This window comes from Podarcis erhardii, assembly GCF_964252035.2.
Source record: "Podarcis erhardii genome assembly, chromosome: 11".
Classification (NCBI taxonomy): Eukaryota; Metazoa; Chordata; class Lepidosauria; order Squamata; family Lacertidae; genus Podarcis; species Podarcis erhardii.
The window spans coordinates 47646882-47670695 of NC_138501.1; the positions used below are offsets into that span (position 1 = coordinate 47646882).

At 40.5% G+C, this 23814-nt stretch overlaps 1 protein-coding gene across 3 annotated transcripts in view; it reads left to right on the plus strand.

Annotated features, from left to right (window-relative positions):
- DYM (dymeclin) overlaps nt 1-23814 on the plus strand; it is a 166811-nt gene that overhangs the window by 17549 nt on the left and 125448 nt on the right. For all 3 annotated transcript variants that reach the window (XM_081881455.1, XM_081881457.1, XM_081881456.1), the window contains exons 4-7: nt 13907-13959; nt 15436-15529; nt 17924-18057; nt 23112-23184. In XM_081881455.1, coding sequence (XP_081737581.1) covers nt 13907-13959; nt 15436-15529; nt 17924-18057; nt 23112-23184 — 354 coding nt within the window. The remainder of the gene's footprint in view (nt 1-13906; nt 13960-15435; nt 15530-17923; nt 18058-23111; nt 23185-23814) is intronic.

Genomic DNA, 23814 nt, shown 5'->3' on the forward strand with positions numbered 1-23814 from the left:
AGAAACCTCCCATTGCCCCTGAATATTGGGTATGCTGGCTGGAGTAACGAGTGTTGAAGTGCAACAATATTTGGTGGGCCACAGGTTTCCCAGTCCTTCTTTAATCCTTCCTATCCTCACCAGTTGTCCTGCCTTTCCCTACTGAATGCTGTTTTGTTCAGTTTGGCCCTCCTTTAATAAGTTGGAAACCATCTCCTTTTATTGTCTTTTTCACTTCTCCATCTCCCACCGTGAAAAAAAAAAAGAAAACCATTCTTCCCTATCCCTAACTAGTCAGTCATTCTGTGCTCTAACTATAGGTAAGCACTTCCTTGTTTATTTCTTATTGTTTGTTTAAGGGAATATTGATCTTGGCATCCTTGCCATTTGTCTTGGAGAGACCCAAGTGTGCAGAAACAGCAGTGATACTAGTAATATTCACTATTGAGTCCTGTAGTATAGATGGAAATGGTTCTGGTTCCTTAGCTTGGTAGCAATAGGAATCTTGGTCACTGTCGGTGCAGGCTTTACCTTGACATACCTAGCAGGTGTAAACTTGTTGAAACCTTTGCTCCAGAGTCCTTCACTTCAACCTGGAGAATGTGGTTTAAACCTGCAAGGCAGGGTGAATTTTCTTTGTCAAGCTTATAAATGTTGCTTGACTTAATTTAACATCACTTCGACTGTGTAGTCACTTATTATTGCCATTGTTGTGAAACAATTAAAATTAAGTAGCTGTGTGAGATAATTACCATGGATTGTGCAAAGTTTTCCCAAGAGTAGCATTGAAAGCCCATCAGTTAAAACTCAGATTACTGTTGATAAGTATCATTCTTTTTTTTAAAACATGTAGGGAATATATGCATCATTTATGGAAAATGTCTTTTTCTCCTATCATCTTTGGTAAACAATGGTTAGCACATTGCAGATGGGTACTGAGTACTAGCTGTTCCTTGAAGAATTAATTCATGGTATTTCTTCTGGTTATGCCATTATGTGAGTGTTGGTTCCTGACTTCATACTGATGCCTGTAACATTCATTGTTCACTTCTGAGTATTTGATCTTACACGTAACACCAACATATCTTTAATATTCTGTGAAACACAGTGCTTTTCAGTGCAGCCAGTTCTCATATTCAGTTGCCAATCATCTAAGTATAAATATGTATTTGCATGTTTGAGCCCAACTCTGAGGCAAATCAAGTCTTCCTTTGGTATGCTAACTGTCTTCTATCCCATGGTAGATAGGTAGGCAGGATTTTTTCAACCTCACAAGCTATTTTTCAGACACCTATATTTTTTTCTTGGAGTATAACTGTGGATCTTTGGTTTGTAACTAATTTTTACAGGGACCATATTTTCTTCTGAGCAAGTGTTTGAAGAACCAGTAACATTGGCTACTTCCACATCAGTCCAAAATGAGGCAAAGAGCTCCTTAACCCTGTCCAAAGTGTGAGCAGCAAGAGATGCTTGGGTGAACAGGTTAAAATTGTCCTCACCAGAGACCAATAGAATCTTAATGAATTTATGAAAGCTCGGGTGGGATGGGGGTTCTAGTAGGTAGAGCAAGTGACCCTGTTGAAGCCCTTGGTATATCAGGTAAGGAAGGCCAAAGAAACAGGCTGGATGGCTGCTGTAGTGCAGGTGAAAGATGTGCTGTGAAGCTGACTAAGCAGATCTGACAACATAACTTTGCCTACTCTGTTATGGTGAGAGCAGTGAAAAAGACTCACTTATTTGCCTCTATTACATCCTCAAGTGGCTGTCCAGTGGAGCTTTTCAAATTGTCCGACATCTGTTAACATCTACCCAGGACATGGAGTTTTAGACCCTGTATAGCAGGGGTCAGCAACCCTTTTCAGCTGTCCACTGTCCCTCAGACCATGTGGTGGGCCACATGGGGAAATGAACGAATTTCTGTGCCCCACAAATAACCCAGAGATGCATTTAAAATAAACGCACACATTCTACTCATGTAAAAACACCAGCCAGGCCCCACAAATAGCCCAGAGATGCATTTTAAATAAAAGGACACATTCTGCTCATGTAAAAACATGCTGATTCCTGGACCGTCTGCGGGCTGGATTTAGAAGGCGATTGGGCCTTTAGGTTGCTTACCCCTGCTCCATAGCAATTTTGACACAACATCCACATTCACTGCAATCTGCAGTGAGCAGGCCAGTGCAAAAATTTGCTGCAGCATCTTGGGATCAGTTCAAGGTGCTGGTTTTGGTGTACAGCTTGGGACCAAGATATCTGAAAGGAGTGTTCGAAACTCAGATATATAAACTAGGCACCACATGCAGCCTTCAGCCTAGGTTACGGTCAAAGCAACGCTACCTGAAAGATAGTCTTACCCCTTATATAACCCAGTTGATCAGTGCACTTTGTAGGTGCAGGCTTTTGGAATTCCCTCCTGTGAAATTTTAAACAGATACCCTCTCTGTTGTCTTTTCAGCACCTACCAAGACCAAGCATTTTAAGTGGATAACTTTCCCATTCTGCCAACTGTATTGGAATTGCTTTTAGATGTTTCAATTGTAGATGTTTCAGTTGTTTTCTTGTTTGTGTGCTTGCTTGTGTGATAATATAATAGACATTTCAGTTGGCCACTGCCACTTGTCTTTGTCTTAGCTTGCGCATAAGGGGAGGGTTGTGCTTAAGGCCTCATGGTGTTCACCCTGCAGATTAAAATGATTGAAAGAGACATAACCCATGTTTCATCTTGAGAGAAAGTGCCTGAGGTGCATATTGGTGTGTGTGTGGTCCTTTGGAGAAGGAGGTCCTGCTTGGCTGGATTTCGTTTTAAAAATTCCAGTTGCCTGTCCTTACTGTACATGCATGTGAGATAATCTAACATTTTATTAACACATTGCATTTTAAGCCCCAAATCAATGTTGCTTAAGTCTAGTTTAACAGAATCTACTGTATCTTTAAGTTCAAATTATTGAACAGCTATCGGTCTCCTAAGTGAACTTTTACTGCCTGTGAAATAGCAGGTCCTCCCCCAGGTTAGTTATTCAGAATCGGAAAGCAGTTTGAAGTCTAACAGTGCCACTCTGTGGGCTAATGAAAGGATCCATACTAGAAAACTGTGTTTCCATCTTGGTGTTCATTCATTCATTTTTTACTTGAGCAGGACTTCCGTAAGGATTGTGGTGCAAAGCAAATGTAATAAATAGGTGGTGTTGGTGTTCCTGCTCCTGTGCCACTTCATGAATCTGGGCTGATGACATGCGTGTGCATTTTCTGTGCAAGTAGGTAGAATAGTTCATCTTCTGTCGCCTTAACAGAAAAATTATTTAGGGAATTTTTCCACCATTTGTGGTTATTCCCCCCCCCCTCCCAGAATGTAACTCTTACTGTTTATATGACAGTTGCCTCTGCATTTCCTTGGAAGGCTTGTCATAGCTTCCTGAACGACTTGTGTATTGACACCCTCTTGGAGGTCTTAGGTATATAGATTTCAGTAAAGGGAGAATGTTAAAATTATTCACTGGGACACCATCTTAGATAAATTAGTGAAATACCTTTTTGTTAATGAGTACTCGGGTGAAATAAATAATAGTTAATAGATGAATTTTTCAGTTACTCAACCTGGGAAATTGTGGAAAAAATTGAAAATGCCACTGATGGATAGAAAAGAATCTGGAATGCGGTTGCATTTGAAAGATTCGGAAAGGAGTAAAGTCTTGTCATTATGAAGACAAAATAGTTATAGGTTGCAGCCATCACACTCCAACATGTGCTGCTTTGGAGGGCAGGGGAAACAGGTATGTAGAGCCAGGCAACAGTCAGGGAATTATGGACCTTTAACCAGGGTTTAAAGCAGACTTGCAAAACCCTGCTAAGAGGAATCTGGCTACTGTTTATCATAGCTAGTTAGGAACGCGGGTGGCGCTTTGGGTAAAACCTCAGTGCCTAGGACTTGCCAATCGCATGGTCGGCAGTTCGAATCCCCGCGGCGGGGTGAGCTCCCGTCTTTCGGTCCCAGCTCCTGCCCACCTAGCAGTTCGAAAGCACCCCTAAGTGCAAGTAGATAAATAGGTACCGCTTTCTAGCGGGAAGGTAAACGGCGTTTCCGTGTGCTGCGCTGGTGCTGGCTCGCCAGAGCAGCTTCGTCACGCTAGCCACGTGACCCGGAAGTGTCTCCGGACAGCGCTGGCCCCTGGCCTCTTAAGTGAGATGGGCGCACAACCCTAGAGTCGGACACGACTGGCCCGTACGGGCAGGGATAGATACCTTTACCTTTAATCATAGCTAACATTAGTGCAGATACAATCCTAAATGTAAGGGGTGAATGACATTGTGTGATATAAGGGAACACGCAAACCTGCGGCCCTCTTATTAATTAAGCATGGTTAAGAAATTGACAGTCGTACATCTGCACAAAACCTATTCAGATTACCAGGCTACACCTGAAAACCACCACTTCTCTTATTTCTTTCTAGTAATAGAATAGTACTGATAAAATAACAAGTGCTGCAGTTGGCAATTCTTTTTTTTTTTTTTGTAAATAAATTTATTAGTTTTCATCCAGTTATACATTTTATATCGAATACAACATATTATACCTGTTTTGAACTACCTTCAGCGCCTCTGAGATCATTCATACTTATACCTTTAGTACACATTCCCTTTTTCCATATTGCCATTATTCCTCCTTATTCCCATTTTTTTTTTTTTATAAACAATACTTATTTGTATTTTTACAGTGCCTCTTGAAATCCCACTAACGTTGTGTTTATACCACAAATGTTTTTCAGATAATCCACCAATTTTCCCCAGTCCTCGATGAACTTTTGGTCTTTAGTATATCTAATTTTCCCAGTTAATTTGTCCAGTTCGGCATAGTCTATCAATTTTAATCTCCATTCTTCTATCGTCTGTATCTCCTCTTGTTTCCACTTTTGGGCCAACAGGATTCTGGCTGCCGTTGCTGCGTATTGGAAAAGCTTATAGTCCTTTCTTCTTATGTCCTTTCCTACAATACCTAAAAGAAAAGCTTCTGGTTTTTTCACAAAAGTATATCTTAATATTTTTTTCATCTCATTATAAATCATTTCCCAAAAGCTTTTAACTTTCTTACATTCCCACCACTGATGAAAGAACGTCCCTTCTTTATCTTTGCATTTCCAGCATTTGTTATCGACCTTATACATCTTCGCTAATTTTACAGGAGTCATGTACCATCTATAAAACATTTTCATTACATTCTCTTTCAATAACGTACATGCCGTAAATTTCATATTCTCTTTCCACAGTTTTCCCCATTCATCGAATTGAATATTATACCCAAAATCCTTTGCCCATTGTATCATTACCGATTTAACCTCTTCATCCTTAGTGTGCCATTCCAGCAATATCCTATACATTTTTGACAGAGTTTTATACTCATTGTTTATTATATCCTTTTGGAAAATCGATTCCCTTTTCACATAGCCTTTTTCCTTCAAATCTTTTTTAAATATTTCATTTACCTGACGATAATGCAGCCAGTCATACATAAGCATTTTTACTTGTTCATATGGCTTCATTTTCCATTTCCCTCCTTCATTAATCACCAATTCACCATACGTACCCCATTTTTTCCTCATGTTAGTTTTTTAACACACATTACCTCTAACGGAGACAACCAGTGCGGAATTTTGGGTTCCAATATATTTTTGTATCTTTCCCATACCTCTATTAAAGAACCCCTGAAGATGTGATTCCCAAATCCTTTGTGAACCCTCTTTTTATCACACCAAAGATACGCGTGCCATCCAAATCTGTTATCAAAACCTTCTAGATCGAGTAGTTCATTGTTTTCTAATTTTATCCATTCTTTTATCCAGCATAAACATGCTGCCTCATAGTACAGTTTCAGTTGGCAATTCTTGTCATTCTAACGATTTAGAAACTTCAAGATGGAGTTTGTTCAGACTTACCTTTCTAGAAATATATACAGTGTAGATAAGGTGGAACCATATTTTTGACATATTTGATACATTTATAAAGGTCCTTCTTTTTATTTGTTTCTCATCTTTTTCCTAATTTACTTGGTAAATATATTAATTGCATAAATATATTGTTTCTGCAAAAACATTATAAAAATGCGTAGGTTTTTTTTAGTTTAGTTTCTAAATTGTGCTACCTCTATGCCAATGAAAACAAAACAGTAAAACCGAACTGCATTGTGGTAATCATCTAATCTAGTGGAAGTATATCTTCTGCCAGCAGGATGCACTTGGCTCATGACCAGAAAGTTGCCATCTTCTGTTCTACAGCGTTTAGTTCCCAGCCCTGTTACGTTACCCATGTGGGCGTACAGCACAGTTCTCATGAGTCAATTTCTCTTTAAAACAAGGTAGGCTGCTGTTATGGCTGCAAAACAGAGCACTCAGACCAAGGTCTTCAGAACTAGAGGTTATTGAATGGCAAAGAGCGCTTTGCATAGCTATATGGTTTTGAGCAACCATAAGCCCATCATGCCACTTGAAGGCAACACTTTGTTTTCAAAAGGGAAAAAATAAAAATTTGAAAGCTTCTCACAGAAGCTTGTTAGCAGATCTGTAGCCTAAAAACATTCTGTGTCAGGAAGTGATATATCTTCATGACAAGCAGCCAGCTGGACTGCTTTAAAATGTGGGGGAAATTTGGGAAGTCCTGATTTTTCTGATTGAGAGAATTGTAATGGGTGTAGATTGTGAAGCATTCGTTCTTCCTTTTTCTTCTTCTTACCATTTGTTTTTAATTGTAGCTGTCTGTTCCTTGGACTGAGAAAAGGGACCACCTAGGAGATGAAGCTTTAACACTTCTTGCATGTAATCAATAGGATGCTTTGGACTTCTTAGCTTTGTATTAATAACCTGCCTCCACTGGCCCTGCTCTGCTTGCGTGTGTGAAGTTATATCTGGTCTATATTGTAGGTTGACTTGTGTGCTTGTATGATAGGGCGCTGCTGAAACTATTAGTGGTGACAATATTTGTCATGATCCTCAGGAGGCATTTCCAAGGTGTAAGGCACACTCCTAACTTGATTGACATACAATAAGAGTGCATAAAGTTGTGACCCACCAAATGTACCCCACAAGGTGTGCTTTGTGTCCTGCCAGGTGGCTAACAAATTGGGGGCAAGCAGGAAAAACAGCACGTTGAACCCCCAGGGGTCTTTGTTCAGCCTGGAGGATGGCAAGTTAAGGAAACCTTTCTAAGCAATTACATGGAATAACTTTGGATATAATTCCAGATTTAGAGCCAGCAATTTTTGTCTAATGTGATGTGTGTGTTTGTGAGAGAGAGGAGGAGAATCCCTTCAGTGTGAAAAAGACAAAACAAAATGCAAAGAACCTGGTATTTCAGTTATTTTGTTACACTTTTTTTAACACATTAAATGTTTTACTATTAAGAACATTTTTAAGGTGTCAAATGCTTGTCAGTCACCCCATTATAATTGTGCTCATTGGTCAGAACTCTGGATGGTGGAAAGAGGTTGACTTCCCAACAAGTTGTATAGAGTATGTCTGCCTGTTTTCGCTTGTATCTCAGCAAGCAAAAGAGCTAGAATCAATATTTGTTGGGTTTTTTGTTTTAAGTTTAAGCGTTGAATCTTTGAGGGTAGGGTCTTGAATATCCCTGGGGTTAAAGGTATAAGGTAAAGGTACCCCTGCCCATTAGGTCCAGTCGTGACCGACTCTGGGGTTACGGTGCTCATCTCGCTCTATGGGCCGAGGGAGCCAGCGTTTGTCCGCAGACAGCTTCCGGGTCATGTGGCCAGCATGACTAAGCCGTTTCTGGTGAACCAGAGCAGCGCACGGAAACACTGTTTACTTTCCCGCCGGAGCGGTTCCTATTTATCTACTTGCACTTTGACATGCTTTCGAACTGCTAGGTTGGCAGGAGCAGGGACTGAGCAATGGGAGCTCACCCTGTCGCAGGGATACGAACCGCCGACCTTCTGATCAGCAAGTCCTAGGCTCTGTGGTTTAACCCACAGCGCCACCCGCGTCCCTCCATCCCTGGGGTTGGGCGTGTATAAATCTGTAGAAATCATTACATATATTAAGAGTTTCAGAATGTAATGCTGCATTAAAAATGCTGTTTTACTGATTTTATTAAAATAATAGGCAAATGGGTATTCACTAAAACACTGATGTGTTGCCTAATATAAATGCCATTTGTGGCTATATGTGTGATTTAACAGGAGAGAATCATCGGGTAGGAAGGATGGGGATGGTGTTGTGCCTGGTGACTTTCCCAGTAGATGCTGCTACCTCATCTGCGTTCATTCTGCGGTTGAATCTCAGATGGAAGGAAAATGACAAATAAAAATGGCTAGGGGGGATTTGAAGGAAATAATTGGTTGGTGAGAAGGATACTTTTTGCTCTCCTGTCCCCCATATTAATGTAACATGTAATTGTTTCTCGTGGGTGGCTGCTAGGCTCTTGTTTGCACATAACACTAAGCTAAACCATAGCTAAGCATGGACGATCTAGTGTACAAAGTGAAAATAATGGCTTGTTCACTTCTTCCCTGATCTTGTTGTTGCTGCAGTATCCATAGCTAAACCATGATCTGGCTTAGTGTTATGTGCAAAATTAGGCATGTGGGTTCAAATTTAATTTAAATTTGTTCTAGTGTTTTAACTTTTGAATGTTTTAAAGTATGTTTCTGCATTTTTCTCAATCTTACTGTTTTACATTCTTCTAAACCGCTTTGAGGTTTTTGCAGTTTAACAATAAGCCAGTTTATTGAATCTTATCCCCATAATTCTTAATTTGACTTGAAGATGAGTGGGAAATCCAGAATTCCCTGAAATGACTTTGCTTTACATAATAATCCCCTGGAGAGATTGGGGCTTCAGCATGCACCTCTACTACTTCTAAAGTGAGAAATCCCTTTGACAACATGTGGGGAGGATATATAACTATCCCGTTTTTAATAGCAACGGCAAAGGCATTATTGCATGAGGAAATACTTGAGCTTCAGGATAGCTCTCAAGTGGATTTCTGCGGTAAGCGCAGTTTGACCTTCTCCAGATTTTGTTTACACAAAGTGGGTGGTGAACAGCCTACTCTTAATTTTGGGAAGAAAGGAATTTCCAGAGCATCTCAGCACTGGCTTATCCCTGATGTCCACTCCCCTTAAGCCATGGGTAGGCAAACTAAGGCCCAGGGTCTGGATCCGGCCTAATCACCTTCTAAATCCGCATAGCTGTCAACTTACAGATTTGAAAATAAGGGACCAGCAGCCTTGAAAATAAGGGACCAGCAGCCAAAATAAGGGACCTGCAGCCTCACCTGTTCCAGGCACTCCAGTCTTCCTGTCCTCCTGCAGTCTGGTCAAACTCATGCTGGTAGCTTCGAGAACACTGTCCAACCAACTTTGTAACCAGAGGTTCAACTGAATAGAATCTGAATCACATGCACCACAAGGCCTATGCAGCCTCAACTTAAGATGGCTCCCCGGCCTGGCTTTGCACTGCAAAGTTTGCAGCAGCACGTGCAACAAAATGGCGTCCAGCATTCAAAAAACCCCTCAGCTTGCATTAACTAGCCACACACAAGGCATGCAAGCTCCAACCCCCCAGTCGCTCTTAGACTTCTTATTGGGTGAGCAACACAGCCAAGCAACACAGTTGGAGCCTCCCTCCTCCCTGGCCGGCAGGGAGGGAGGGAGAGCAGCTGCTTCCTTTGAAATTTAAGGGACATCATTTAAGGGACATTTAAGGGACATCTATCAATAAGGGATAGCAGCGGGACATGGCCCTGGAATAAGGGACTGTCCCTTCAAATAAGGGACACTTGACAGCTATGTAAATCCGGCCTGCAGACGGTCCAGGAATCAGCGTGTTTTTTACATGAGCAGAATGTGTCCTTTTCTTTAAAATGCATCTCTGGGTTATTTGTGGGGCATAGGAATTTGTTCATATTTTTTCCCCTTCAAAATATAGTCCGGCCCTCTACAAGGTCTGAGGGACGGTGGACCGGCCCCCTGCTGAAAAAGTTTGCTGACCCATTCCCTAAGCATTGTGTAATGCTGAATGGCTCGATGCAGTTACTTTAAATTTGGCATTTCAGCATGGGATTCAGCATGCTGAGATTCTTGGCTTTCATTTTCAAAAGCAAATTTCTAGGTTTGAAGGCGAGATTAAAAGTGTGCAGGGAAATGCCTGGTAGAACCTGAGAAGCCAGGTGAGGGCTGAGCAGCATCTCTGGTGTTCATGAGCAGAGCTTCAATACCCTGCATGACTGTTTGCTTTTTACTAAGACTGGCAAAAGCAATATAAATAATGCAAAGTGATCAAATGTATGCAAATTCGGCTTTTGGAGGCACAAGACTTTGATTGTAATTTAAAAATAAATTAAACACCCCTCTCAATATAGTGAGTAGCGCTCTACTACCTGCCATCCTTATGTCTTGCCTGCAGTCTGGAAACGATAAGTTGTGGGAAGTAAATAATGTATAGACCGGGCATTGAGCATAATATTCTATTAGGTTATTTGAAGTACAACTAGCTGGAAACTTAATAACAGTAGCAAAAATATTAATTGCCACCGAAAGGTGCGCACAGAAAATTCTCACGGAAAAAGCTGGTTTAACAAAACACGATGTGATGTTGTGGTGTCCAGACTTGCCAAATGTTCACAGTTATTTGTATTTGAAACATTTTGGTCAACCTTTATTACAGTGGTACCTCGGGTTAAGTACTTAATTCGTTCCGGAGGTCTGTTCTTAACCTGAAAATGTTCTTAACCTGAAGCACCACTTTAGCTAATGGGGCCTCCTCCTGCTGCTGCGCCACCGGAGCACGATTTCTGTTCTCATCCTGAAGCAAAGGTACTATTTCTGGGTTAGCGGAGTCTGTAACCTGAAGCGTATGTAACCTGAAGCATATGTAACCCGAGGTACCACTGCAGTTATAAAAAACAAATAGTTAATTTGTAATTGTTTTGGAGCTTTCTCACTCCTAGAGTAACAATATCATAAGAAAATAGAACATAAATTATATTTTTATATAATGCAATAGATTAAAATTAATTAAAATATTAAAATTATCTTGCAAATATAAGCAACCCCTGATTTCCTTAGGGCTTGCATGACGGTGGAGCACGCATAAGCCCGCCATGCCCCATTACACCGTGCCTCCATTACTCCCCCTTTCCGGCCACTTTCAGGTCACCGCAATGCACATGTGTACAGTCACACATCAGTTGGATGTGAGTAAATCAGTCAATGCCTGAATTTTTTTGTGCTTTTGTATATTGTTAAATAAGTATAAAAAGTGTAGTATAATATTTTTTTTAAGGTGGTGAATGTAAACATATGTATCCATTCCATTGGTTTGGGGTTTCTACCATGTGTGCATACATCTTTAAAAGCTGCATCATATACTTTTGCAATGTGTGCAGAAGTCCTTGAATTCTTACTTTTTAGGGCAGAACTCATTTCCATTTTTTTAAAAAACCCAAAATCTAAGGTGGCCATTCTCCACCAGCATATTTCCTCTTATGAGCATTTCTGCAGGCCTTTGATTTTAAGCCTGTGGACAGGCCTTGTGCTGTTCTTAATTTATATACAGGCCCTAGATCTTGAGGGACTGTACTTTTGCAGGCTTGCATGTCTCTAGAAGTGATAGGTACACAGAGGCAAGCTTTAGTAGAATGAGCCATGCTTCTAGTCACCCATACGGTGGCATTTATGTATTTAAATGACTTCCAGATGCTCCTTGGTCCTACAGGGAAGTAGGGGCATCTGTTTTAAAAGTTTACATCAAAGCCTCCTGATGAAACCTGGGCATAGACCTGGGATATATTTACGTGTTATGCTTTCGTTGTACATTTTTAAAGTAATTGTTTAGTGTTCTTATGAGCTGCTTTATTTGTGGGCATTATTTGGAAAAGCAACATCTAAATAAACTTGATTATAGGTGTGATCAGTTCAATCCCTTGATCAGGGTCACTGTTGGATTATGCTGGAATGCAGAAATCTGTGAGGGAAGAGGGAAAGAGACAGTAATAATGCAACCACCATTTTTTATTCAGACACATATAGTTGCAAGATGACCCGGGATCAAGCTCGACTTTAGTCACAGACTCACTGAGTGATATTGAAACACTTGTGTGTTCATAGATTTGCCCATTGGACATATTTGGAGACAACCCTATGGTCACAATTGTGCTCACTTACTATCCTTACTAGTATTCTGCTTATATATACTGAGGACATGATTCAGCACTGGAGACGCATCAGTGGAGGCAGTTCTAAGTGATGTTGATGTGCGATTTCCCCACTACACATTGTTTGTGCACCTGCAGTAGGGATGTCGAACCTGTGGCCCTCCAGATGATGTTGGAGTTCAGTTTCCATCAGCCAAGGCAGCACAACCAATTCACAGATATGACGGGCAACATCTGAAGGGGCATAGATGCCCCACCTATATTTTTAGAGGGATAGCCTCTTACATTTCCACTAGTAAAAAGGGGTGAGATGGGAAGCTTTCATGCAGACATACCTTTAAAATTAGAATAGCACCTTCACTATAAAGGCGAAATTCTTCACAATTTAAACATTCTGGGTAAATGGTGGTTTATAGCTATCAAATGTTGTCAGTGAAACTGTTAACATGCTCTGCCGTTCTGGAAGCATAAGGTGAATTTGGATTACGGTACTTATTGTTGGGGTACTGCCAGGGAGACAAAAGCCATCATGCCCCCACGCTGTCTCCGGACGTCCATCGACCTCCCGTAGAAACGCAGTATCAATCAATTAGCGACATGAGCTCCAGAAACAGCTTGCCACATTCCAGAGCTGATGCACACTCTATCAGCAGAATTCGCACAGCGAAAGATGCACGCAGGAGAGCATTATTTACAACTTTATTCAGCGTTGGTCAGAACAAAGAGAAAACATGACTGCCTGCTTCAATGTCTCAGGCACAGAGAGAGAACGAAAGCATAGACACAACAGAAACATCCTTGTGAACAGGAAATATGCAGGCTGTGACAAACATCCTGCTCCCTTTTAAGGTGGAACGGAAATATCCTAACACTTATGTCCCCTACAATGTATGGGCCCATGGAGAAGGTTCTGTTCTTAGTTCAGGTGATGTAACATTGAGCTCCAACAGGTGCGGCCAGTATCTAACAGGAGCAAAATCTGGGTCCTTTATATACACAGAAAAGATGGCAAATGTTCCCTAAGAGTCAACAGCTCAGGAGCTAGTGGCCTGTCATTTAATGTTATTCAGATGCAATGAGGTAGCCCAAGAAGGTAAAGTAGTGTTTGCATGATGTCATGAAGTCAATAGAATGCACATATTCTTGCTCACTTGCCTTGCTGGCATGCTAGCTAGCCATTTCACCAAAGTAACAAGCTACCCATTGTTAGCTACTTTCTGCAGGCCTGGGATTCCAGTGTATGCTATGGGGTTATTGTGATTGAGTAAATTATGTAGCACTTCCAAGTTTTTATTTATTTGGCCAAGAGTAAATACTCTCAAAGCAGACAACAATGAAATACAACACAGTACAACAAAATCATCAATAAAAGCAGTAACCATGCTAATGCAACAACATCCAGCCCTAACAGCTACAACAAAAACCACCAGCAGAATAATAATAAAAAAATAAAAAGCTAGAAAAAAGCAGTTCAAAACATGTGAGTCTTTAGTTGGCGTCAAAGAGACATTGGGTGGTTTTTAGTTTGCATTGTGCTATACAGTACTATAATTCATGTTTTTTTATTGTGTTTATATTTTTATTTTCACTTACTCTTGTGTTTTTGATCGGAGGTCTAAGAATGCAACGCATAAGAACAATATGTTTCATAGTAACAGATGTTAGTTGCTTTCCTTTTTTAAAATTTATGATTATGTCCTATTAATTACCAGAATTGGCAAGCTCATTGACTGTTGGCTCTAAGTAATTTTTCTTTTTTCTTCAGTGCCGAGTTAAAGCTTTTGGAAGAAGCTGCTGTCTCGGTCTGCAAGTCTTTAGGTAAGAGGCTATTTTGATTATGGCATTTATTTCCATGTTCTTCGTACTGTCAATGTTCCTAGTAAATCGCACTGCTCTATATAAACCTTTATATCTGTGGTGCATTTAATATCTCCCATCTGTGCTCTGTACATGGGTTTTTTAAAACCTCGCTTCACTCCCAAGGGTATATGAAGACATATTGTGCCCGCATGTGCTGTTTGAACATAAAGTTTTCACAGGTTTTTGCTTTATTTTGTGTTCTGTCACAGGAAGTGGCTTGGGTACAGCTTTATTAAGATGTAGCAGAACAGGTTGTTTTTCATCCCCTTTTTAAAAAAAGAAAAGGATTTTAAAGCACTGTTTTCAAAGGAGAATATGTGTGGGAGATAAAGCAGAGGCGGAATACATAAAATTTGCAATCAGTGTTAGCTGCCTTTTTTGAAATTCTGATGTTTGATCCTATCTAGAACATCTTTTGAATTTAAGAAGTGTCTTGATCAGAGTAGGCATACTGGAAATCTTAATTATGAATTTTGAAATTTCTGTCCTGCCACATGACTTCAAAGAGCTGTTAGACTGGCTTATAATATAGATTCTGTTTAACCGTCATGGCTACTAGCTGGACATGGCAGAACTGGATATTATGGGAGACACCCCAAATGGCAAATCTGTTTTAAATTCTCCCCTCCCTCTTTAGAACATATAGGAACTACTTATGCTATGATGCTTCCTTACCCCTTCTCTATTCACATCATGGGTCACCACTTGAAGTTGTAGAAAAATGCACAACAGCATGATCTCACAGTTTGAGAGTTTACAATATTTTAAAGTGGTTGTAACCTGTTCAGATTTTACCTGCAGTTCATAAATTTAACATATTGATGATGATAAAGATGATAAATGTTACAGCTGGGGTAGGGACAACAATTAAATAAGAAATGCTGGTTCGACTTTGTGGCCTCTGTGCTGTCTCACATATAGATTCTGTGGAAACTTCTAAATTTGGGCTAGATTTAGACGAACGGCCTCCATGCGTTTGCATAAAGTGGTGTGGTGCTCTGCTTCCACTTAGTACAAATCGTGAAGCATCTCTTTTCAAAGGCACCATTTATGCCCCCTAATATCTACTTCCATGAAGCCAATGAAGAACACTTAACAATTTGAATTTTATAGAATTTTATGAATACTTGTGGGAGGCATATGTGGGAGGCTACTCCTGGAAGTTCTGCTATGATCATGTTACATGGGCTCTCCAAAAAGGTTTTCCTCAAAGCCTGTATTGGCCCTGATCTCCAACTCATGGCATGGCTCCCTTGCTTGCTTACCCTTCAGATACTGGATTTTGCCCATATGCAGTTTGATTCTGAGCACATTTGTTAGGAAGTAGGTGCCACTGGGCTCAGTTTGGCTCATTCCTAGGTCAAGTAAGTATACATAGGATCACAGCTGTAATGTTTGAACCTGAAGTGTAACCTGTACAATTCTTCCTCCTAGTGGAGAATAATCCTCGAACAGGAAATCTAACAGCGCTGATTAAAGTCTTCCTTTCTAGAACCAAAGAGTTAAAAATTTCAGCAGAATGTCAAAAGTAAGTGCAGCATGTTTGTGGGTTTTGTTCACCTTTGCTTCACCAGCCTGAGTACGCACTAGGGAGCCAGCTGGTAAATTTTATTGTACTCAGAAATCAGCAATGTGACTGGCATACTACCCATCCTAACTGCAAGTCCGGTTTTGAGTATTTCTAATAAACTGAAACTCTCGTGTCAATAAATATTGTACGTTGCGGGTTCTGAGACCTTGTAGTCAGCAGCCCTGGCTAAATAAATCAAGTCCCATTCAGACCTACACAATTGTAAAATGAAGGAAGATAGATTGGTAGAAAGTTATTCCCTTTTTATCCGTGAGTGTGCAGAATCATTGAATCTTCCTATTAGATAGATTTTTCAGAAAGAAAAAAGTCTTCTGACAAATAAGGGACTTCCCCCACTGTGAATAGTTAGCTAAAAGTAGATTTTTTTATATAGGTATCACACATCTATACCAGATCTGAATAGCACACAGACTATTTTTCCGCCCAGATAGAGCATACCTTGGTAGGGTAATCAAGGAATACGCAATCTACATTTCAGTCTGTGCTGGAAATAGTCTGGGAGCTGTTCAGATTTCCCATTACCTTAGGGATCCCTATCTCATGTTTATAGTGGGTTTATTATGAAATTTCACGAGAGTACTGTATCTTGATTTATGACCATTTCCTCACTTGCATGTCACTTTAAACCATAGTTAAACTAAACTCTGGTTTAATGTGAACAGGTACACTGCTGAAATTGTGGGCTCTTTGCTCTTCCCCTACTCCTGCTGGGAAACCAGCCACATTCTAGTTTAGTGTTGTGTCTGAACCCAGACTTGTGGTTTGTTTCTTGCCAGACAAACCATGAGTGGTAAGCAAGAACGAAGTCGTGGTCTGCTTGGAGAGAAACAAGCAATGAGCCCAGTTTTGGACGTAATGCTGAGCCAGACCATGTCTTAGTTCCTGGCAATGTAGAAGCAGCAGGAGTGGTGCAGCAGTGAAGCACCTGCGATTTCAGCAGCTTGCATGAAAACGCTGCATTTGAATGTGATGTGCATACCAAACCAATTAGGTTTTGCCCTCTGTTTTTTGGTCTCCCTTCAGCAGGTCACGCTAACTAGTTTGCAATGCATCCTGACATCAGTAGCTGAAAAGGTCAGACAGTCGTTTTGCATTGTGTAACTAGCCCATGGCGTTGCCTTCTGTTTTTATTGGCTGCTGTCTGGCTCAGTCTGCTGGCAAGGCCGATGAAGTTGAGCAACACAACATGGTTGCCGACATAATGGTAGATTGTAGAATGTAGGTTGCTTGAACGATATCCACCTCAACTTTATGGAAACTTCTTCCTATGAGTACTATGTGTCTGTAACATCAATAGAAGCTGAGGTTACACTCAGGGATATATTTTGGGGTTGCAGATATAGTCAGCAAGGTATCCTGTGCACTAGATGTCTTTAATCTGATAACTTATTTCCAGTTAAACTGCTTTCATGTCTTATAATTGTGGGGATGAGGTATAATAATGTTGGAAAGCAGCGGTTTCTTAACAGACTTTGTTGCTTGTTGCACAAGAAATATTTGCTTGCATAAGGTTGTATTAATCCTTACACTCTGTGTACCCCTTACACAGAGTAGTGCTGTCCCAATTTTCGCTGAGGGTGGGGAAGGGGAGACAATAAAAATGGCTTCCCAATGCTTCTTTCTTACATTTATAGTCTGTGACTCAAAATTCCTTGGAGCTTAGTGTTTAAGATAATGATTTAGCAATTATTTTATGTGCGTGTTTTTTCCATCTACAATGTAGCAATCGCTTCTAATGTTGTGCCACCAGCTGTCTGGTTTGCAAAATAAACATTTGTTTTTCAGCTTAAGTGATTATTTTTAGGAGTATTTACAAACCAGCTTGATGAAGCTTTGCAGTTAAACCTCAATTTGTCTTAAATCCTGGGCATTATCTCTTGAATACACTACATTAGGATAGGATAGAAAATGTGAAATTCCATTTCCCCCGTTTTCTCCAACAAAATGGAATTTCTTGCATTGCTGAAAAGTGCTTCATTCTAACATTTCATTATGCAACTGGTGTAGAGATTTTTATTTTGAGCAGAAAGGAAGAAGTTCAAGGTACAGACATATCTAGAAACTAAATAGGACAGGAAAGACCTGAGACCGAACCGAACTCATGTTATATACAATAGTGATTCTTAGTATTAATACTGTTATTCTTCATGTCTGTTCAAATATATCTATCACCCTTTTATTGCATATTTTTGGCTCACACAATACCTTAGTTTTAATTCATACAAGGTGGCTTACAGGAGCAGTCCTTGGCTTGCTGCAAAGTAATTCTTATAACCAAAATTATTGATGTGTTTGAGGTATGTACCATTGAATCTTCTGTTTCTCTTCTAGCCACCTCTTTATCTGGCAGACTCACAATGCCCTGTTCATTATTTGCTGCTTGCTCAAAGTGTTGATCTGTCAAATGTCAGAAGAGGAGTTGCAAGTTCATTTCACCTACGAGGAAAAAACACCAGGCTCTTATGGTAAATGTTTAACAACTTTAAGGGAACAAATGGCGTCTCGCATATGCCGAAGACTTCTGTTAAAATCTGTCATAAAATCTGTCACAACACAGTAGATGTTGGGAAGATAAGATGGATCTATAGACTTTACAGAAGATAGCCATCTGTGTTTTTCTAGAATATAGAGTAGTAAAGTTTACAGGAACGGGGTGGAAGAGAGTGACAACTTGGACTGAAATAGCTGCAGAGCCTTGTGAAAACTTTAATTATATGGTAGAAACCTAGCTGCATGAAATACCTACTTCTAACTTAGACAAAGTTATAAACATTACATCATAATATAGCAGACAGGAAGATGGGGCTGCATGGGCCTCTCCATCTTGTTAGCTGGGAGATCAGCTCCATCAACCTTTTCCTTTCCTTGAGCTTTTTCCATTCCACCTGGTCATTACAAGAACTTTTGCAACTAAGAAACAATGTCAAGTACTGTGTGCTTTTTTCATCCTTTCTCCCAGTCCCTTTTTTGCTACAAAGAGCCGCAGTTGATCTGGAACTCTGCACATGCTCAACGTCTTGCCCTATGAGTATGTGCTTAGTATGTCTTTGCTCTGAACAAAAGGCATGGTGATAGTACAAACCAAGAATAAGTTAAGCTGAAGCCCAGTATTGTTTTATTGGGGTAAGCCACAGTTGTTACCACCAAAGATCCTCCCCAGGGTGGCTGCTGAAGAGGGGAATAATCGATATGTATAATGAATCATGTATGGGTACACCTAATTTGTCCCCTGGAAAATTTGTTCCTGAGAAATACAAGCCCAATTTCTGCAGCAGGCATAGTAAGACCTCTTAAAGCATGATCTGATTGACTGAGGCTCCTTTCATTATTCTGTGACAAATTAGTGATGGGAAAACAATTGTTATGGCTAATGTCAATTCTCTCACTCTCTTTTGTCAAATTCCTTCTACCCAGCCCTGTCCTTAATGAGGTTCCCCTCTATGTCAGAGCCCAAGTTTGTTAGTATGTCCCTTTCCTATAATTGTGAACACCTTGGTCCCTGACTTGTTTAGTCTTATGGGTTTGATGCTGGCCAAGCTGCTGCATGTCATTCTTTTCCAAGTTTTCTTCAACCATGTTGACCACTATGGAAATAAGGGTTTTTCTTTTCATAGCTATGCCTTTCACCCCCTTTGCTTCCTCTTTCCATTCCTTGTCTCTAAGCAATACTTGTTCTTTCCAAGGTAATCCTGTTCCTTGCAATAACATTTGTGGTGGGCAGTCATGTCCAGGAAGGATCCTTAAATTAATAGTTCTGTGCACACAAGTGTTAAGATGACACGTGTATGTGTGTGAGAGACATAAGCAGATCTGAGATCATTTTTCTTGTCTTACCTTTAAGATTCTATGCCTGTGGGTAAAGCCTTGTCTTAATACAGGCTTAATAAGACAGGGCCACTCTGGAAGCCCATTTTTGGCTTAAGAGCAGGGGAAAACACTGTAAACGCTTCTGGTGGCATAATCTGTAATACTACAAAAGCTCTACGACTATGTAATGTAGCTCAAGGCATTATATAGAAGTTACGAGAAAAAATGGCAACAGAAGCCAGGTTCTCACAATCCACGTACAACTTCCTGGTCTCTCCCCAGCTGTGTGAAATTCAAAATCTCTGGAACTGTTGCCCAAGTAGCAGCCAGATTAGCTTTGTGGGACCAGATATGCACAAAGCTGAATTCTGCCACTAGCAGCTCTGCCATATAGAACACTTTTTTAGGGGGAAAGGTTCTAAGAGCCACCTTTCTCAGAATTGTCTTCTCCCCCAAACTGCATGTTTCTAGTAGAGCCCAACATTCCTTACACATTAAGGGGAGAAAAAATAAACAGTATTAGAGAATGATGCAGGATGCCATATGAGTTCTCTCTTCTAACTTCCTTTGCTTGATGAAGTGCGGTGTCATCAATATTTAATATTATTTTAAAGTATTTTTAACCTGCTCTGAAGCTAAAAAATCTAAGCTAAGATAGTCCCGGCCCTCAGACTTATAGTCAAAAATAATTGACACATAAGGGGAAAGGGATGAGAAGGGAAGAGGGCAGGAAAACAACTCAGATACTGATTTTTACAGTTCTTATAATTTACCAGCTGAAATGCAGAAAGTTCATGTAGCCTGATGGAATGACTGCTACTTGGTGAAAGTTGGGGGATGACTTATGCAGCTGGTCTCAACAGAGGTGAGAAGTCTGGGGCTAGATCAGGATAGGGAACCTGTGGTCTTCCTAGTCTTGTTGAACTCCACTCACATCAACCCCAGCCATCATCGACCGTCATCATGGATGATGAAAGTTCAAGTCCAGGAAACATCTGGTGGGCTACAAGTTCCCCATCCCTGGGCTACGGGCCGCATGGTATTTTTGAATAGGGAAAAACGTTTACAAGTATGTACCGTAAGCAGAATATATTGGAAACTAAGATTCCTATAGTATGTAGCACATCTTCTAATTATGCATTGAATTCTCAAAGAGCAGCTGTTTGGGATACCTCAAGCTTCTGGACCAGTTAAGCTCTCAGCTCTCTGTTCCCCCCATAAAACTCAGTGTAACTTTCTCTGCCCCACATGCTAGTTCTGAGTGTTCAGTATAATATTCCAAAGGTGAAAGACATCTTGGGCATTAAGTAAAGCACTACTAGTCATTAAGGAACATTAATGTTCTTTTATCAAGACCCTGACTGCACATTAGTATGTCAGACAAAACCTTAGAGCTGGTCCCATTCATGCTAATGAAGACAGCAAACTTTTTAGTAGTATGTTGGTTGAAGAAAGTGGCATTTAATTGCTTTGTTTAATAGACAGCATGACATCTTTAAAAAAGAAGGTGCTTGTGTGTGGTCTTGTTGGTTAGGAGCAGGGAACCAGAAGCCAGGAAATTGGAGTTCCTTCTTGGTGGTGATCTCTGCTTCACTGTGATCTTCTGCCAGCTGATTGTTTCCTGCTTTGGTTTACCCCTCTATAAAACTGAGATAATTTCCTCATTTGGAATGCTGAGACTTTAATGATGATGGCACATGATGTCCCTTTGTGCCAGTTCTATGAACTCATGGTTTATAAAATTCTCTCAAAACATATGTATATTCGTGGATGCAAATGACTGACATGTCCCCAAGTAAACATAATGGAAGTGGGGGAAGATTCTTGTTGCCTTTGGACCCTATGAAAGCAATTACATTTTAAAGTCTTTGCTTAATGACTGTATTTCAGAAAAAAACCCACTTCCCACCACTTATTTTCTCAGCTGTGCAATGCCGATAGTAATTTTGTGAGGAAGCACTAAATTGAAAGAATTGTTAATTGTGTCTCAGTTGGCCTGTTTTGCCCATTAAGGTAACTAAACTTGGTAGTCTTTAACCTTTTGAGATCCAGTGCCTTTAATCCCAAACAGAAACATAGGACCCACTTTAAATTTTGCTTTGTATATGTTGCTTCCCTTTCTCTCTCTCTCTCTCTTCCTGTTTTTCCTCTATTTATTGTTGACTTTCACTTCCTTTCTCTTACAAAATCTTAAGCAACAATGACAACCACAAGAAAGGGGCAACGATGCCATTGCTGCAACACATCTTTGGTTGGGGCTTGACTGCCAATGGATGAATGAATTGATCTATCTACAAATGCAGTTCAATTCAGAAAACTTTCAGTAAAAATTACACTTTTATCTCTTGAATGCCAATTTTTATTTTCTGCTTGCCCTCTCATTTCTCTTGAATTGCTCAAATGATGCTCAGCTGAGGCGGGAGACATCTCTGCTATATATCTTAAAAGTTAGATGAGCTTCTCATGCTGCTCTAGATCTGTGGTTCCTCAGTCTAGTAGAGTGCTGGGGTTCAAAACATGAAACCAATACAGAACAGAGCCCCAAAAAGCCTTAATATCTGTATAGCTTGAAACTTTAAAAAAATTGTATGTAAGTATTACAACATTTAAGTCTGAAGAATTAAGCATAAATAATTATTCAGAGGACGCAGGTGCTGCTGTGGGTTAAACCACAGAGCCTAGGACTTGCCGATCAGAAGGTCGGCGGTTCGAATCCCCGTGACGGGGTGAGCTCCCGTTGCTCAGTCCCTGCTCCTGCCAACCTATCAGTTCGAAAGCACGTCAAAGTGCAAGTAGATAAATAGGTACCGCTCCGGCGGGAAGGTAAACGGCGTTTCCGTGCGTTGCTCTGGTTCACCAGAAGTGGCTTAGTCATGCTGGCCACATGACCTGGAAGCTGTACACCGGCTCCCTCGGCCAATAAAGCGAGATGAGCGCCGCAACCCCAGAGTCGGTCACGACTGGACCTAATGGTCAGGGGTCCCTTTACCTTTAATTATTGAGAACTAATGTGAACCAGTGACCAGAGTGTTGGTCTTGTAGATCAGAGTCTGAGGATGAGTTCAGCTGCTCCCATAGACAAGTTTGGATTTGGGCAAGTTAGTCTAGATTCCCTATTTTGTAGACTAGGAATAAAAGTCACCTGCTTTGGGTAGTTGTGAAAGGCAAGACATACAAGGGATTGCCAAATTGATATGTCTTCTCAGTCTCTTCATTTCGCCCCTCTTCTTTCCCCTCCTGTTCTCTGCTGTCTGCCTGTCCATCAGTTCCTTCCATTCTTTCCTCAAGACATAATTCTACTGAAACACAGGATTCTAACCACCTTCCAGAGAAGCTAGAACTTCTGTGCTTTTAAGTTTGTTCCCAGCAGTAAGAGTGAAAATCTGAAGGCTCAGTTTAATTTTGTTTGAATTTCACAGGAAGCCCCCTCCCCCAAGATTTCAACATTACATTCTGGATTTTTTAAAGGCTTTTCATGAGGGGTACAGTGAGTTTGAACTTCAGTAAATGGGAATCAGGATGAAAATGACGAATTTTCTCTGAAGGAGGGAAAGCAGATCATTCTTATTCTTACTAGTAATTACATTTGTATACAGCCCTTCATCCAAAGATCACAGGGCAGATCACAACATAAAAATACAAAATGAGAACACAAAATAGATTGCTAATATCAAAATATCCAGCAATGGTACTTTTCTTTGTTTTCTTTCAGGATCAGAATGTGAAGACCTTATGGAAGAGTTATTGTGCTGCCTCATTCAGCTAATTGTTGAGATTCCGCTTTTGTAAGTAAACTTCATGATAAAAGTTATGGAATGTCTGTTTCAGTTGCCTTCTGAGAAGATATAGTAAAATCACCAGCTAACAGTTTTCCAGTTTTATAATAGTTTTACAAAAATAAAAATAAATGGTGACATTTCTTTTGGACCAACTGCTGTTTGAAATGCCAGGAGCAATCTTTTGGGTATGGGTGAAGGTGTGGCAATAGGTCAGTGTTAGGCAGCATGGTACCCCCATACCCTGCAGATGTTGTGGGCTACAACTGCTCACCATATTCAGCTTCCTTGAATGAGACTGAAGGTGGTTGAATCTCCTTCATTGGGGTTTTTAAAGCAGAAGTTGGATAGCCATCTGTCATGGATGCTTTAGTTGAGATTCCTGCACTGTGGGGGATTGGACTAAAGAACCCTTGAAGGTCCCTTCCAACGCCACAATTCTTTGATTCTATCTTGAGCACTACTTGATGCAAAGCAATAGAAAAGTTTTTTAAACCTAGCTTGCATATCAGAACTGGGACTTCTCTCTCTTTACTTATCCTGCTCTGAGAAGGGCTTGCTACATGGCTATGGTTTATAAATACGTTTAATTTAATAATTACTGGATGTGGTTAAGCAACCCCTCAGAAGCCAGGAAAC